The sequence below is a fragment of the Triticum dicoccoides genome, chromosome 3B (assembly GCF_002162155.2).
Source record: "Triticum dicoccoides isolate Atlit2015 ecotype Zavitan chromosome 3B, WEW_v2.0, whole genome shotgun sequence".
Classification (NCBI taxonomy): Eukaryota; Viridiplantae; Streptophyta; class Magnoliopsida; order Poales; family Poaceae; genus Triticum; species Triticum dicoccoides.
The window spans coordinates 72317066-72334494 of NC_041385.1; the positions used below are offsets into that span (position 1 = coordinate 72317066).

General features: G+C 45.2%; 1 protein-coding gene and 1 pseudogene across 1 annotated transcript; both read left to right on the forward strand.

Annotated features, from left to right (window-relative positions):
- The first annotated feature begins 5661 nt into the window (after nt 1-5661).
- LOC119282955 lies at nt 5662-5800 on the forward strand (annotated as a pseudogene).
- Nucleotides 5801-10254: 4454 nt separating this feature from the next.
- Nucleotides 10255-11723, forward strand: LOC119280817 (GDSL esterase/lipase At5g03600-like). Its single transcript, XM_037561531.1, has 4 exons — nt 10255-10561; nt 10693-10973; nt 11077-11353; nt 11482-11723. The coding sequence occupies exons 1-4, from the start codon at nt 10255-10257 to the stop codon at nt 11721-11723; spliced, it is 1107 nt and encodes a 368-aa protein (XP_037417428.1).
- Nucleotides 11724-17429: the final 5706 nt, after the last annotated feature.

Here is a 17429-nt window from a genome sequence, read left to right on the forward strand (position 1 = left end):
GTTGCTTATAATGTTTTAAACAGAAAATACTTTGATAATTTTAGTTTCATAAATTTTATTTATGTTATTAAAGTTTATTTTATTTTATTTTATTTTGTTTCTACTTATATATTTTATTAAAGTTTATATTATTTTGTTTCAAATTAATTATTTATTTTATTTTATGATAATTCTTTTTGCTATCAAAGTTTGTCACAAAAAAGTTATTTATGAACTCTGAAACAAAGGGATTTCATACGGAAACTCGTCTGTTACAAAGGGATTTCATTTTTCTTGAACTTATTTGAACTCCATGATTTTTCTGTGTTCAAAATGCACCATACAAAGCCACATCATCAATTTTCAACCCTTTCTAACATCATTTGTTATTTTTCATGCATTTACTGATTATTTTGAGCTATAAGACCATGAAATTGAAAAGAATTTGAAATGAACTCTGAAAAGGTTGAAAGTTGGCATGGTATCATCATTTCACCCACATAATATGTGTAAGAAAGTAGAGAGGGTTACGGCAAAAACTGGATGCACTTCGTGTACAAAACGGACAATCTCTTTTGAAGTATCGGGGTTTCATACGGAAACTCATCTGTTACAAAGGGATTTTATTTTTTTGAACTTATTTGAACTCCTTAGTTTTTCTGTGTTCAAAATGCACCATTCAAAGCCACATCATCAATTTTCAACCCTTTCTAACTTCATTTGTTATTTTTCATGCATTTACTGATTATTTTGAGCTATAAGACCATGAAATTGAAAAGCATTTGAAATGAACTCTGAAAAGGTTGAAAGTTGGCATGGTATCATAATTTCACCCACATAGCATGTGCAAGAAAGTAGAGAGGGTTACGGCAAAAACTGGATGCACTTCGTGTACAAAACGGGCAATCTCTTTCGAAGTATCAGGGTTTCATACGGAAACTCGTCTGTTACAAACGGATTTCATTTTTTTGAACTTACTTGAACTCCATAATTTTTCTGTGTTCAAAATGCACCATTCAAAGCCACATCATCAATTTTCAACCATTTCTGACTTCATTTGTTATTTTTCATGCATTTACTAATTATTTTGAGCTATAACACCATGAAATTGAAAAGCATTTGAAATGAACTCTGAAAAGGTTGAAAGTTGGCATGGTATCATCATTTCACCCACATTGCATGTGCAAGAAAGTAGAGAGGGTTACGGCAAAAACTGGATGCACTTCATGTACAAAACGGACAATCTCTTTCGGAGTATGAGAGTTTCATACGGAAACTCGTCTGTTACAAAGGGATTTCATTTTTTTAACTTATTTGAACTCCATAGTTTTTCTGTGTTCAAAATGCACCATTCAAAGCCACATCGTCAATTTTCAACCCTCTCATGAATAGATAAGTGACCAAATTAATAGAAGTTCATCATCACATTAAAACCTAAGTACATACATAGTTCTCATTGAACAACATATAGCTCTCCAGAGCATCTAATTAAACCATACATTGAAATTATGTAAAACATTTCAATGCAACAACAAATGCGATCATAATCGCAACCAAGGTAACAACTGATACAACTGCATAATGATACCAAGCCTCGGTATGAATGGCATATTTTCTAATCTTTCTAATCTTCAACCGCATTGCATCCATCTTGATCTTGTGATCATCGACGACATCCGCAACATGCAACTCCAATATCATCTTCTCCTCCTCAATTTTTCTTATTTTTTCCTTCAAGTAATTGTTTTCTTCTTCAACTAAATTTAACCTCTCGACAATAGGGTCGGTTGGAATTTCCAGTTCAACCACCTCCTAGATAAATAAAATCTATGTCATATTGGTCGGCATAATTGTCATAAACAATAAATGAACCAAATAGTTATCAAAAGATAATATATACCACATCTGAATCATAGACAGGATGAGGGCCGACGGTGGCGGATACCAAAATCATCGCACTATATAATAACAAGGAATAATAAAAGTAAGAAAATTAGACAAGTATCTATCTGAAGTAAAAAAATTATTTAAGAAAGAAGATAAGAACAAGAGGCTCACCACGGTGGTGCCGACGACGAGATCGGCGCGGGCGATCGACGGCGGTGAAGACGGGGACGGGACGTGATGGACCGCTAAACCTAGACAAATCTCGGAGGAAATGGAGCTCGGAGGTCGAGTTTCGAGAGGAGAAAGATTAATAGTGTGGCTCGGACATTTCATCGAACACCTCATGTGCATAGGAGGTGAGCTAGAGCACCCAAATGCCCTCCCCTCGCTGGCCAGAAAAAACAGAGCACTGTGGAGTGCTCTGCTGTGGCGATGGGGTATATATAGGCAACTTATTTGTCCCGGTTCATGGTAGAAACCGGGACTAAAGCCCGGCACTATGTCCCGGTTCAAGCCACGAACCGGGACCAATGGTTGTGGGCCAGGAGCGAGGACCATTGGTTCTGGTTCATGCCTAGAACCGGGACAAATGGATCCAGACGAACCGGGACCAATGCCCACGAGGCCCCGGCCGGCCCCCCGGGCTCATGAACCGGGACTAATGCCCCCCATGGGTCCCGGTTCGTGAAGAACCGGGACTAATGGGTTGGCCAGGCCCGAATCAAAGCCCTGTTTTCTACTAGTGGTAGGACCTCACGGAACATTTTGTTGTTTAACTTGGATGACTGCAGGTGGGCCACACACGTTCATTTATATGCTTGCCCAGAGGAAGAAGGCCCTGTCAAAGGCAAAGACTGCATGTGAGCCTTGTAGCGGAAGCATGCAATGCAAACCCTATAGTCTCATATTGTAGAGTAATTGGTGTGAATTGTCATTGTTACACATGATTTACACTAACATGTGTTGTAATGATGATGATCATTGATCAAAGTTGCTCTTTCATGTCGTTTCCTCTCTTGCATTAAACCTGTTATCTTTTCTCCTCAGTAGTGACAAAACAGAGCGATATTTGCAGATCTCGCCATATAAAAGCAAAATATTCATCTTTGGAAGTGCTCATCCATTATGAGCCAATGTTTAGAAACTTCCCTGTTCAGCAACCCTCCAGTCCTCCACTCTTTCAGTACGAAGCGGAGCGCCCTTTCAGCCACTCCCCAAATTAGAACTGGATGCTGCTCTTCTCTGGAGCGGAGTTGGAGAGCAGAGAGAGTCCGAACAGGTACTTAACAAGGAAAACTTTGTGGATCAAATGGCAGACTGATTATTACAGAGGACAAGTGCTGGCTTTATTCTAGTACATGTGCATGTACTACAATCTTATTACAAGATCTTAACTTTACACACGGGCAATATATAGTGGATACATCATTGTGTATTTGGGGGTGCAAGCTAATTATATGTATAGAGATCTGCTCCTAAAAGAGAAAATCTGTCAATTCATTGGATGTACAACATTCTGAACTGGAACGACATGAGGGCTTCCTTCAATGTCCAAAAGATTATTTCTCAAGAGCCCCCTTCTGATTTACTGTTCCTGTTGAACAGCCATGTTCACGTTAGTGTATATATAAAGCAAACAAGAAAACAAAAAGCAGAGACTCAAACTAGCCTAAGTGTGTTTAGGGGTTTCCACCTTAGGACTTCAGCAAAAGCGAAACCAGGCAATATCGTGTACACAGAAAGCGGCTATCTTGTGAGTATGACTAACACAGGCTACGCTGGCCTCTCTTGCACTACACGTAAAATAATGACAATTCTTGAGTTATGCGGACCGATCATGTTTTTCAGAAAAATTTATGCAGCGCGATCAACTTATATCTGCAGTTCACTTGTGGAGATGCTTCATCAAAGAGAATTTTGCTGTTCAGCAGTCAAGAGATGCATGTTATTTCTGATGAAATTATGTATGATTTAAACCTTGTAGGGTCCCATGGTGCTTTGGCGTTATTGTGACTGCAAGGTCTGGAGCTTCCTTTTATTTATTTGTCCTTGTTCATCGGTGTAAGATCCAAGAATATGCAGATGATAAGTGGCAAAGGAAGTAGTGAAATCTGAAGAGGCAAATCATAACTGTAGGTGTTACTGCAGAGCAGCTGTTGCTTCATCAGAAGAAAACACATGGCCTTAACATTTCACTTTTCAATGTTGAGATTTATCTGTAGATGATAAATGTCAAAGGAAGGATTGAAGTAGTACGAAGTGGCAGACCCTCGCTGTAAGTGTTACTAGGGAGAGTAGATGTCACTTGATCGGAAGAATATATACAGAGATCTTTGACACCTGTAGTTTCTGAACGGCAAGATTTTCTTCTCTTGATGTCTTAGTTTGGAGTAAAATACATGGTTAGTAGTTAGTACAGAAAGTTGCCGCGAAAGTTCAGATTCATACATCAACTTATTCTAGCATTTCCCGAACATATATATGGAAGATGAGGAAATGTAAGAGGAATTCAGTCTGTTGACCTGACACCGTTTCAAGGCAATTCCCCACAGTTTTGTTCTTCTGATCTAAATACAAATGTACCAATTTTTTACTTCGGCCAACACGACCGAACAAGTCCTTATGAGCATGAGCATCTGCCTGTTCAAGTATGACTGGTATAAGCTGCTGTTTTGAAGAGCCCCTTTGCAGCTGTTACTGAGAAGGTGACACCCAAGATCGAGGTCAACGTTGAGATGCTACAGAGACTCAGAGACAGAACACAACGTAAGGCACCCATGGCTCCAACTGGGGCGGAGGTTAACAGCAAAACCGGAGAGAATCCCGTCCATGGGAAGGGCGAAGACAACGACCGGCAGCGCGGCCGGGCCGACGAGCTGACGGCGGTGCGCAGCGGCGTGGAGGAGGTCTGATGGCCGGAGTAGGGGAATAGGGCATGCAGAGACGAGCAGCTGGGCAGTGAACGACCACGTCCCGTCCATGACAAACCCGATTTGGACTTGTTTTGCTGGTCAATCCGTCTATGGCTTGTTAGATGATAGACTTGCATTGTAACGTGACATTGTCACGATTGTAGATGTGCGTGTGTGTGTGTTAACTTGTGTATCAAGGCAGGTGGTTAGAGGGAACCGGTGCTAGTAGATATCCATGTATAGCTTGCACTAGGGGTCAAGACTCAACCACCTGCCGCCGCATCTTGTACTCTTTGTTGGCTATATAACGCGCAGACGTCCCTGCCAGGAGGCATACGCTTCACATCATCTCCTTTCAATCTTTTATGGTATCAGAGCCTACCTCGGATTCATCCATGGCGAGCTCATCCACAAATACGTTCCCCTCATCTCCCTTTGCACAGATCGCCACAGAGAAGCTATCGAAGGGGAATGAAGCCCTTTGGCGCGCCACCGTCCTCTCTGCCATCAGGGGGCGCAGATGGCGGGCTTCCTCGATCTGGAGCAAGAAGTGCCTCCCACGACGATCGAGGTGACCAGCAGCGACGGCAAGACCAAGACGAAGGCCGCCAACCCTGAGTTTGGCACCTGGTACGCTCGTGATCAGCAGGTGTTTTCCTATCTGCTGACTACGTTACCTCGTGAGATGGCCATCCAGGTGGCAACCTGCCACACCGCCGTGGAGCTGTGGAACACCGTGCAAGGGATGCTCACCTCGCATACCCGAGCACGGTCCATCAACGTCAGGATCGCACTGGAGAATCTTCAGAAGGGCAACTCCACCATCACGGAGTACGTTGGTAAGATCAGAACTCTTTGTGATGAGTTGATGGCTTCAGGAAAAAAGGTGGACGAAGAAGATGTGGTTTCACACATCCTTGCCGGGATGGAGGAAGAATTCGATCCCGTGGTTTCGGCCATGTGCTCACGGGTCGAACCTGTAACCGTCCCGGAGCTGTACTCGCAGCTTCTGAGCTTCGAGACGCGCATGAACCTCCGCGGGGGAGCCTCTCAGTCCTCCGCCAACGCTGCATCACGCGGGCGCTTCACCAACTCCAACAAGCAGAACGGCAACGGCGGCTACGGTGGTGACCGCGGTCGCCCCTTCAACAACAAGCAAGCTGGCGGCGGTGGTGACCGCGGCCGGAACTTCAACAAGCCCAGCGGCGGGGGTGACCGTGGCAATTCAGGAGGAAACGGTGGCGGCTTCAACAACAACCCCGCTGCCAAACCAACGTGCCAGATCTGTGGCAAAGTTGGGCATGTTGCTTGGAAGTGCTGGAAGCGGTACGACTCCGCTTACCAGGGAGGTGAAGAGCGCTCGGCGAACATTGCTGCTCCGCAATACGGCGTCGATACAAACTGGTATACGGACAGTGGTGCAACTGATCATATCACCGGTGATCTAGAGAAGCTCACGGTCCGGGAGAGGTACACCGGCAATGAGCAGATTCACACTGCAAATGGTTCAGGTATGGTGATTAATCATGTTGGTCATACAACTATTTATACCCCAGATCGTGAACTTCATCTAAATAATGTTCTTCATGTTCCGCAGGCCACCAAAAGTTTGATCTCTGCAAGTAAACTTGCTCTTGATAATGACACTTTCTTGAAATTCACCCTCATTTTTTTCTTGTCAAGGATCTGGAAACGAAGAGGGTTCTTCTTCACGGCAAGGGTAGGAGAGGTCTCTATCCTCTCAAACACATCGGGGGAAACGTCACAAAGCATGTGCTAAGTGCCACCAAGCCATCTTCAGACTTGTGGCACCGACGTTTAGGTCACCCATCTTCCATTGTTGTTAGGAAGATCGTTAGTGAGAATAAACTCCCATGTGCTAGCAATAATGAGAATAAGTTTGTATGTGACGCATGCCAAAAAGGCAAAAGTCACCAACTACCATATCCTCAGTCTATGAGTGAATCAAAATTTCCTTTGGCACTTATCTTTTCTGATGTTTGGGGCCCTGCCGTTGAAACTGTAGGTAGAAAGAAATACTATGTGAGTTTTATAGATGATTTCAGCAAATTCACATGGATCTACCTCATTAAGCATAAGTCTGAAGTTTTCCAAAAATTTCATGACTTCCAAAATCTTGTTGAAAGACAATTTGATCGAAAAATACTAGCTCTCCAAACAGATTGGGGAGGGGAGTATGAAAAGCTGAATTCCTTTTTTACCAAAATAGGAATTTCTCATCATGTGTCCTGTCCTCATGCCCACCAGCAAAATGGGTCAGCTGAGCGAAAACATCGTCATATAGTTGAAGTTGGGCTGTCTCTACTTGCTCAAGCCTGCATGCCCTTAAAATTTTGGGATGAGGCTTTTCTTGCTGCCACCTACTTAATCAATAGGATGCCAAGCAAAGTCATAAACTTTGAAACTCCTCTCACTCGATTATTTGGTGACACACCCAATTATTCTTCCCTTCGTATCTTTGGCTGTGCATGTTGGCCAAATTTAAGGCCCTATAACACACATAAACTCCAATTTAGATCAAAACAATGTGCCTTTCTTGGTTATAGTAACCTCCACAAGGGATACAAGTGTCTAGACATCTCTACGGGAAGAGTCTATATTTCCAGAGATGTGGTATTCGATGAAAACTTTTTTCCGTTTTCCACCTTGCACTCCAATGCCGGTGCACGGCTAAGAGCTGAAATTATTTTGTTGTCACCAGATCTTTTGAATCCTACTGATCAGGGGGATAATAGTGTTGATCATTTGATTAATGGTGCTACTAATCCGGATCATGATGCTGCAGGAAACAGTGAAAAAAATTTGGCACAAAACGATACTCCATCACATGATTTTATGCAGCATATGAGTCCAAGGCCGACCGGCACAGAACACGAGGGCGATTCTGCTGCAGCTACCGATCCCGAGAGATCCGGCGGCGCAGGATCCCGCGCACCTGCGGCGGCAGGCGCAGATTCTCTGTCGCCGCTCTCCTTAGCTGGCGCGATTCCCTCCGGCGGCGTCTCAGCGGACACCACGTGTCGTGGTGGGTCCGGCGCGGGCGCGTCGCCTAGCGCGGGCGCGTCTCCATGCAATGATGGGCCTGGCGGCAGGGCCCACAGGCGTGTGACTCCCGCCCGGTCGTCCGTGCGGCCACACAATCCAACACCCGACCGCGCTGCACCCGAGGCTGATTCGCCTGCTCTGTCGCCTGGGCCGGCGCGCGATCCCACGTCCGGTCACACAGCAGGCGAGGGGGATTCTCCTGGATCCTTGGACGCTGCCAACCCTGCTGGATCTGCTGTGGCGCCCGGATCTTCTGCGGATTCTGCTCCTGTACGCCCTCGTACACGAGCTCAGAAAGGTATTTTCAAGCCTTTGGTTCCTAAAGATGGGACGGTCAGGTATGATAAAAATTTTAAGTTTGCAAATCTCACTGTCACTCAAGAGCCTCGAAATGTGGCAGAAGCTCTAGGAGAAAAGAATTGGCAATGTGCCATGAAAACAGAGTACAATGCTCTTATGAAAAATCAAACTTGGCACTTGGTTCCTCCCAAGTCAGGAAGGAATATTATTGATTGTAAATGGGTGTACAAAATTAAACGACACTCTGATGGTACTCTAGATAGATATAAGGCTAGGCTAGTTGCTAAAGGCTTTAAGCAACGCTATGGCATTGATTATGAGGACACGTTTAGTCCAGTTGTTAAAGCTGCCACCATTAGACTTGTTTTGTCTATTGCTGTTACCAGGGGATGGAGTCTTCGTCAACTGGATGTTCAGAATGCGTTCTTACATGGCGTTCTCGAGGAAGAGGTGTATATGAAGCAACCACCTGGTTTTGTCAGTGAGACTAAACCTCAACATGTTTGTAAGTTGGATAAAGCTCTTTATGGTCTGAAACAGGCACCTAGGGCTTGGTATTCGAGATTGAGCATGAAATTACAACAACTTGGATTTCGGCCCTCCAAAGGTGATACCTCCTTGTTCTTCTTCCAGAAAGGAAAGGTGATCATTTACATGCTCATTTATGTAGATGACATAATTGTTGCTAGTTCCTCACCAGAGGCCACCTCAGCATTGTTAAAAAATTTGAAAAATGATTTTGCACTCAAGGACTTGGGAGAGTTACATTACTTCCTAGGCATTGAAGTAAAAAAGATATCTGATGGGATTTTGTTGACACAAGAAAAGTATGCCACTGATATTCTCAGGCGTGTAGGCATGAAAGGATGCAAACCTTGTAGCACTCCTTTGTCTACTATAGAAAAGTTGTCCTTACATGAAGGGGAGCTACTAAACCCAGAAGAAGGGACTAAGTATAGAAGTGTTGTTGGTGCACTTCAATATCTGACATTGACAAGACCTGATATATCTTTCTCTGTTAATAAGGTTTGTCAATTTTTGCATGCTCCTACTACTGTGCATTGGACAGCTGTTAAGAGGATACTGCGTTATGTCCAAGGAAGTGCTGGGATAGGACTAAAAATATGTAAGTCACAGTCAACTACAGTAAGTGCCTTTTTTGATGCAGACTGGGCAGGATGTCCTGATGATAGGAGGTCTACTGGTGGGTTTGCTGTTTTCCTTGGTTCTAATCTCATTTCATGGAATGCAAAGAAACAAGCAACTGTCTCCAGGTCTAGCACAGAGGCTGAATACAAATCACTAGCAAATGCTACTGCTGAGGTAATGTGGGTAGAAACCCTGCTTAATGAACTAGGCATTGAAAGAACACATGTTTCTTGTCTATGGTGTGACAATCTTGGAGCAACATACTTGTCTGCCAATCCTGTGTTTCATGCAAGGACAAAACACATAGAGATTGATTTTCATTTTGTTAGAGAAAGAGTTGCCAGGAGACTGTTGGACATCAGGTTTATACCAACTGGAGATCAAGTGGCTGATGGATTCACCAAGCCCTTACAAGCTCGAAAATTGCAAGTCTTCAAGAACAATCTCAACCTTGACACGTTTAGATTGAGGGAGGATGTTAGATGATAGACTTGCATTGTAACTGACATTGTCACGATTGTAGATGTGCGTGCGTGTGTGTTAACTTGTGTATCAAGGCAGGTGGTTAGAGGGAACCGGTGCTAGTAGATATCCATGTATAGCTTACACTAGGGGTCAAGACTCAACCACCTGCCGCCGCATCTTGTACTCTTTGTTGGCTATATAACACGCAGACGTCCCTGCCAGGAGGCATACGCTTCACATCATCTCCTTTCAATCTTTTATGGTTGTGCTGTGGATCCGACTCTGATCGAGGCCGCAAGACCGATATCGACTTGTTTTGCTGGTCGATGATTCCATAAATTGAAGAGAGGGCCAGGCCATGATGTACGAGCATCGCAGACGAGCGCTTTGCGTCCTGATTTTTCCTTGGCGAAAGAGTAGCACCGGCCTGGGTGATCCTCGGGCCAGCGGTAGTAGAACGATCCGCCTCCGCGACGCAAAAGCGCCGCCGGAATCGATGAAGCTTCTTCCGGCCGTCCTCGGCCTCGCCCTCCTGCTCCTCCTCGTTCTGAATCCCAATGGCGCGGAGGCCCGGCCTGCGCCTACCAGCGGCCATCAGAAGAAGGCGTCGAGCGCCACCTTCTTTGTGTTCGGGGATGACTTCGCTGACAATGGGAACCTCCCTCTGACCGGCCCTGTCACTAAGATGTCGCGGCAATGGGCCTACCCCTACGGCACCAACTACGTCGATGCCGACGGGTTTCCGCGGCCGAACACTCCGTCCGGCCGCTTCTCAAACTACAAGATCCAGTCAGATTTCATCGGTAAGTACTACTAGTATGTTATATTAGTATTACCCTAAAATGGTACTCTGTTATATTGTAATATCATGTTATGCTATAATCTATGGTGAATCACAATTAACCCTACTCGTTGTTTTATTGATAACTTGCAGCAACAATGCTGGGATTGAAGGAAGCCCCTCCGGCGCATGCCCACACGGCTGAGAAAACCTGCGACCCGTCCGGCATGACCTTTGCTACCGGTGGTGCAGGCGTGTTGGACAGTACATCGCACAAAGTCCCTGTCCTCGCCAAGCAGGTCGACACTTTTAAGAAGATGGTCAAGGACGGGACCATCAGGAAAAATCAACTGAGTCGCTCCGTGGCGCTCGTGGCCTTCTCCGGCAACGACTATGCAGGCACCGGCGTCATTGGCCTAAGTAACCCCAACGATGTGAGTATCATATCAACGCACAATATATACACGCATACACTAATTTGAACAATAATTCGTTTGCGCATCTTACTAACTTATAATTTTCATGTATGCGATGTAGATTAATGCTTATATTGGAAAGGTGACAAAAGAGATTGCAGCTAATGTGGATCAATTGTTGAAGCTTGGGGTGACAAAGGTTCTTGTCAATAACTTGCACCCTATCGGTTGCACACCATCACATACACGAACCAACAACTACACCACATGTGATGTTTTTGGAAACTTGGGTGCATCCATCCACAACGATAATCTGAAACAAGTTATGACATCAAAGAAGAATGTCTACATCGTTGACGTGTACAACGCATTCGCTAATATTGTGGATCATGCGGCAGGTATGTATCTACATGCATTCAAAAGTGTCTCATTATTTTAGAATTATCTTAATCTAATTCAATGGGGTTTGATTGTGTACTTGAACTACTTTATTTGAACGTTTTTAATTTCATGTGCATTAATGTAGGTGGTAAAGGCTCAGAGCTGTCCAAACAATTCAAGCGCAAACTATCGCCGTGCTGCGAGAGTTTGGATTCGAATGGTTACTGCGGACAGCAAGGCGAGTCATCCACGGAGCTTCTGTACACTGTGTGCGACAATTCAAATAGATTTTTCTATTGGGATGACATGCACCCGACCCATGCAGGATGGGAGGCTGTCATGAAACAGTTGAAAAAACCCTTGAGGGAGTTTGTAAATCAAGCCTAGGTAGCTAGGCTTTATGTATTTGTGTAGATCTTTGTATCCATGCCTTTTGATTGTATTTGATAGTTTCATGTATTTGAAAGACTGGGATTTTCCCGATTCCATGATGAATATTATACTGTATTTGCATCTTCTTTTGTGAAGACTATATTTATAAGAAGTAACTGATGTCATATGCCACATCTACAATAAAGATGTGTTGTAGTTAGACACATCGAGTACTTGTCTATATACGGCCCAATAAGCTCAAGGCAGCTCCACACCGGCTGAAATTTTTGTTGTTGGCTTATAGGTAGTCTACAGGGTCGGCATCTTCTACGGATGACGGGTGGTTTGTATTTGAACTTAGGACTAAGGAGGGTAAATTTGCCTATGGATATGGGGCATCTGTGGGCATCCATTTCTTTGTGTTCGTGTTCGTGTGCTGTCATATAAAACACTAATCCCTCCGTCCCATAATATAAAAGCGTTTTGGACACTACACTAGTGCCAGAAACAATCAAAAATCCACAGGCGTGGATGAGCTCGCCTGGTCATGGTATCAGCGAGGTGTCGACTCATTTCGGGATATGAGACGTAGACAGTATTTCAGGGCTTGTACGTGGCCACATTTAATGCGTATAGCAGACGAAAGAGAACGACGTTTGTATCGGGCGTCGACGGACGTTGGATTGAAGACGGCTGAGTCGGCCCACCAGCTCCATTTAACTCAGCCCGTCGCCCCCACGGCGACTTAATTTTGTCAGTCCACTAGCTTCTTACGATGGCAAACACAAACCAAGGTGTTGATCCGGTCGTCCTACCAATCGTGGCTTCTCCGGATTGCGGCAGGAACATAGTCACCTAGGTAGCCCGTCGCGGGCAGAACGCCGGCCAGCGTTTCTATATGATGCAACGCATAGCATCGATCTGTTGGCAGGTAAAGATTGAAAGTGACTTCTCTTTGACTTCTCCCACAGCTGAAGCAAATAAACTTGAACATGCCAATATGTACTGACCACAACTGACTTTAGTGTGACTGAAAATTCTGCATGAACAACTGTGTCACATATGTTTGAAACCTCTGAATATGTCTGAAATTTTTACCTAAGCATAGCAAAATCTGATTGTGAATTCGGGCTTCGCTCACTGGTTTGAAACCCTCTAAAATGTGGCATCAATGCCTGACTGTCAATCCGGGCTTACGGGGATCTTCTAACTGACTTGCTAGACTGGACGTATATTATGTATGAAGACCAATGCATTCGAATGCTGTTTGACAAACCTGTTGTTTGTTTTTCCTGAACATAGATAAAAAACCTTGATCCTTGTAGGTGTTGATTCTACAAAATGTGAATGTCTGGCCACACACGAATCAAAGTTGTTTTTTGTGGTGCTGTGGACGTCTAGAATGAGTTTTCTGAATTTTGCAGTGAGGGGTAGTCCGGTGAGATCAAAATTTGAAGCACTTTCTGTGAATTTTGTTTTCTCAGAGGCACACATGCATGTCTGAAGAACTAAGCACAACTGTATTAGTCACCGGTGCTTTTTGCAAACAAAAGAAAAAAATGTTTTTCCCTGGAACATACAGGCATGCATGTTTGATAATCTAACTAGAATGTTTTTAGCTTCCAGTTCACGCAACCTCTCACAGATATGGTTAAGGGTAAATCCCGTCAAATACCACTCGCACAAAGCTGAAAGTAGCAACGGTCGATTTTTTCTGTTTGTTGTTACATATATAAATGTGCACGGATTCTTCCGTCTTTTTTTTTTCGTGAATTGTACATGTAATGTTTTTGTATCTTTTCTGGCATTTTCCCCCTGAATTCTTCCACTTTTGCGAATGTTGAAGTCTGAATTTCCAGCGTTTTTGTTTTTGATGTATCTCACACGAAGGGATTTGTGTTTTGTTTTGTAGCCCCGCTGCTTTATTTTTGCGATCACCGCCATACTTTCGGATGAGTTCTACCAGTTACAAACGATGAATTCCAATTCCGGCATTCAGCAGGGAAGACCAGGGCCGGGCCCATAGATGTTCAGACTGTGCGGCTCGCACAGGGCCCATAAAAATTTTGGGCCCCAAATTTTATATAGGCCTACGTATATTTCTTCCTGGGCGCTGGGCCGCTGGCGCGTCCCGACTCCGCGTGAGTCGTGCGTCCCAGGCCGCCTGCTCGCCAATCATGTAGCGCATCAAAAATCCTCAAGCATAGCAGAACAGCGGCCACAACGAGTAGGCATCTCTCCCCTACGGCGCCGCCTAGGGTTTCGACGTACTCCGGCGCTGCGGCCGGTTTTACCTTCTCTCCCGGGTGGATCTTTGCTGGGGTAACCCTCGGACTCGGGATGATCAAGGGAGGTTCTCCGCAACCTTACCCGGCCTTGGTTTCGTGGGGTTTTCTGGCGGATCGACTTAGGGTTTCGCGGTGACAGCAAGACCGGATTGCTCATGGCTGCTGGATCAAGCTTGCAGGGACGGCATGGCAAGGAGACGGCGGAGGAACTACTTGCCCGTCTAAACCTCCAGGAGGAAGAGGACGATGATTTTGTGTGGGAGAAGGAGCTGCCGGACCTAGGTGAGCCGGCGAAGTGGCTTGCCATAGTTAAGGTGCACACCTCGAGGACTTTCAGCCCTAATGCTTTATATGGTGCCATGCGTGCGGCCTGGAATCCTGCGAAGACGGTGGTTTGGAGGAAGATCAAAGACAATCTGTTCACAACTCAATTTGGATGCCTTGGAGATTGGAATAAGGCCATGGTCGAGGGGCCTTGGCTTTTCAGGGATCAGGCGGTGATCATGGTGGAGTATGATGGATTCAAAAACCCGGATAGCATCAAGTTGGACAGGTTGGCAGTTTAGGCACAAATCCACCAGCTACCTGATAACTTTTTAATTGAGCCTGCAGTCAGGGGGATGGCTTCCCGCATTGGCAAAGTGGATGAAGTTCAGCTCAAGTTGCCAGCAGGTTTCTTTGGCGAATTTGTCAGAGTGAGGGTGAAGATAGACATCAACGCAAAAATTAAAAGGTTTGTAACTGCCAAGAAGGGAGATGAAAGAGTCAGATACCAAGTAAAGTATGAGAAATTACCAGTTTTTTGTTTTAACTGTGGTGAATGCGGGCATTGGCATGAGGGGTGCGGTGATGGCGTCCATGATGAAACCAAGTTTGAATGGGGAGAATTTGTTTTGGCCCATAATGTACGCTTCACGCAATCAGGAAGAAGTGGTTTTGGTAGTCAGAGAGGGCGAGGAGGCCCAAGGAACGCCGGAGGGAGAGGCAGGGGATGAGAGCAATTCAACCCCAACCAGAGCTGGCGTTTCAACGCTCGTCAAAACGAGCCGCGCAATGAAGCAGGACAACAAGATGCAAGGGCAGAAACAGTATAGTATCCAGGTGCTTCAGGACCAGGTGAGCCGCATGCTATTGGCGTGTCGGCTGCTATTGCTTTGGAGTCAGCGGTGGCAAACAATAAGAGACAGTCATCTGACAACCAACTTTTAGCGACAGCCCAGTCCCTCGATGGGAAAGATACTGTGGATCCAAGGAGTTCTACAGCTCTTGTATTATCGGCAAAGCCTGTGGGGGTCCCCCTGCTGCCGCCTGTCTATGTCTCGCCAAGGAAAGAAGTGAAACGGCCCAAGAAGAATGATGCACGATCGGCGGCCACCCCGAAGGAGGACCGCCTTGCGCAATGAATCTGTTGTGCTGGAATTGTCGTGGGATTGGCAACGCCCCGACAATTCAAGAGCTACGCGAACTCGCGAAAAAGTTTGCCCCTAGAGTACTTGCCATTGTTGAAACACAGATTAGTAGTGTTAGAGCTGAAAATCTGAAAAGTACTCTAGGATATGATAACTCTTTTGCTGTTGATTCCTCCGGTAGGAGTGGAGGTTTAGCTTTGTTTTGGAATAATGAAATAAAAGTTGAGATTTTGGGTTACTCGAAGTATCATACCGATGCGAAAATTAGTGATCTTGGTGGAGACCCATGGCGTTTTTCCTGTTTTTATGGTGAGGCTCAAACTCACCTTCGTCAGAACACGTGGGACACAATGAAAAATTTATCCACGTTGAGCAACTTACCGTGGCTTTGCATGGGAGACTTCAACGAAGTGTTGAGGCATGATGAGCATGACGGCGTTGGCACGAGAAGCCAAGCTCAGATTCAGGGTTTCAGAGATGCAGCCGATGTTTGCGGCTTGGTTGACCTCGCTTTTAAGGGAACATGGTGGACCTTTGAAAAGAAAGTCACAGGAGGTACTTTCACCCGAGTCCGGCTAGATAGAGCTCTGGGAACGACTGATTGGTGTGCTAGATTCCCTTCGGTGATTGTTGAGCACCTCACAGCGGCAACCTCAGACCATTCACCTATATTGCTACAGCTAACCCAGCCTCCAGCTGGCAAGAGGAAGGATAAGGTGTTTCGTTACGTGGTTATGTGGGATACACATCAAGATCTCAAAGGCACGGTGCAGAATTCTTGGGAAGCTTGGAATCATATTTTCACAGCTACTGATGTGCGAGCCCAGCTGGAAGCTCTAGTCAACAATCTTGGCGAGTGGTCAAAGTCTTCTTTTGGGAGCGTCAGAGGTGAGATACGGAGTTTGAAGAAGGACCTAGACCGCATGCGAGGTGATCCAGCGAGAGTGGGACCATCCCATGCAGAAACAAAGATCAATGATTGTCTAATCGAGCTATATTTACGCGAAGAACTAATGTGGAAACAACGGTCTCGTATACAATGGCTCGCTGAGGGAGACCGCAATTCACACTTCTTCCATATGAGAGCCTCGATGAGACGACGTAAAAACTTGATCAAGGCTCTTCAACGTGCAGATGGACAAATAATGGAAGATTGGACCGAGATGCAACAGCTAGCACTTGAATATTACAAGACTCTTTATACTTCGGAGGGAGTCCAAGGAGTGGCAGAATTATTAGCACATGTTCCTGTCAAGGTAACACCGGCAATGAATGATATCCTCTTGGCCCCTTATGATACCAAGGAGGTAAACACAGTGCTCTTCCAGATGTTCCCAACAAAAGCTTCGGGCCCAGATGGTTTCCCTGCACATTTTTTTCAAAGGCATTGGGACATTTGCGGAGATGCGGTAACAAAGGTAGTATTAGGTATTGTGAAGGGCGATGAGAATCCAGCTTGCATAAATGACACGTTGTTGGTACTTATTCCCAAGGTATCCACCCCCACTTTGCTTTCTCAATTCCGACCTATAAGCTTATGTAATGTGTTCTACAAGATTGCCTCGAAGGTACTTTCAAATAGGCTAAACCAGATTCTTCCGGACATCATCTCTGAAGAACAATCAACGTTTGTACCAGGGAGGCTTATCACCGACAACATAATTTCAGTGTATGAGTGCCTGCATTTTATGAGCCGAAACAGAGCCAAAAGTAACAGTTTTGCTGCACTGAAATTAGATATGATGAAGGCGTATGATCGAGTGGAATGGTGTTATCTCAGATCAATCATGGAGAAGTTGGGCTTTGCTGCACCATGGGTTCAAGTTATCATGAATATGGTGAGCTCAGTAACTTTTTCGGTTATGTTTAATGGAGTTAAATCAGAAGTGTTTCATCCAACACGAGGTATCCGACAGGGAGATCCTATCTATCCATATCTCTTTCTGTTAGCAGCGGAGGGCCTTTCGTGCCTCTTAAAATCCCAGATTCAGTCGTCCTAGCACAGCGGCATTAAGGTGGCACCG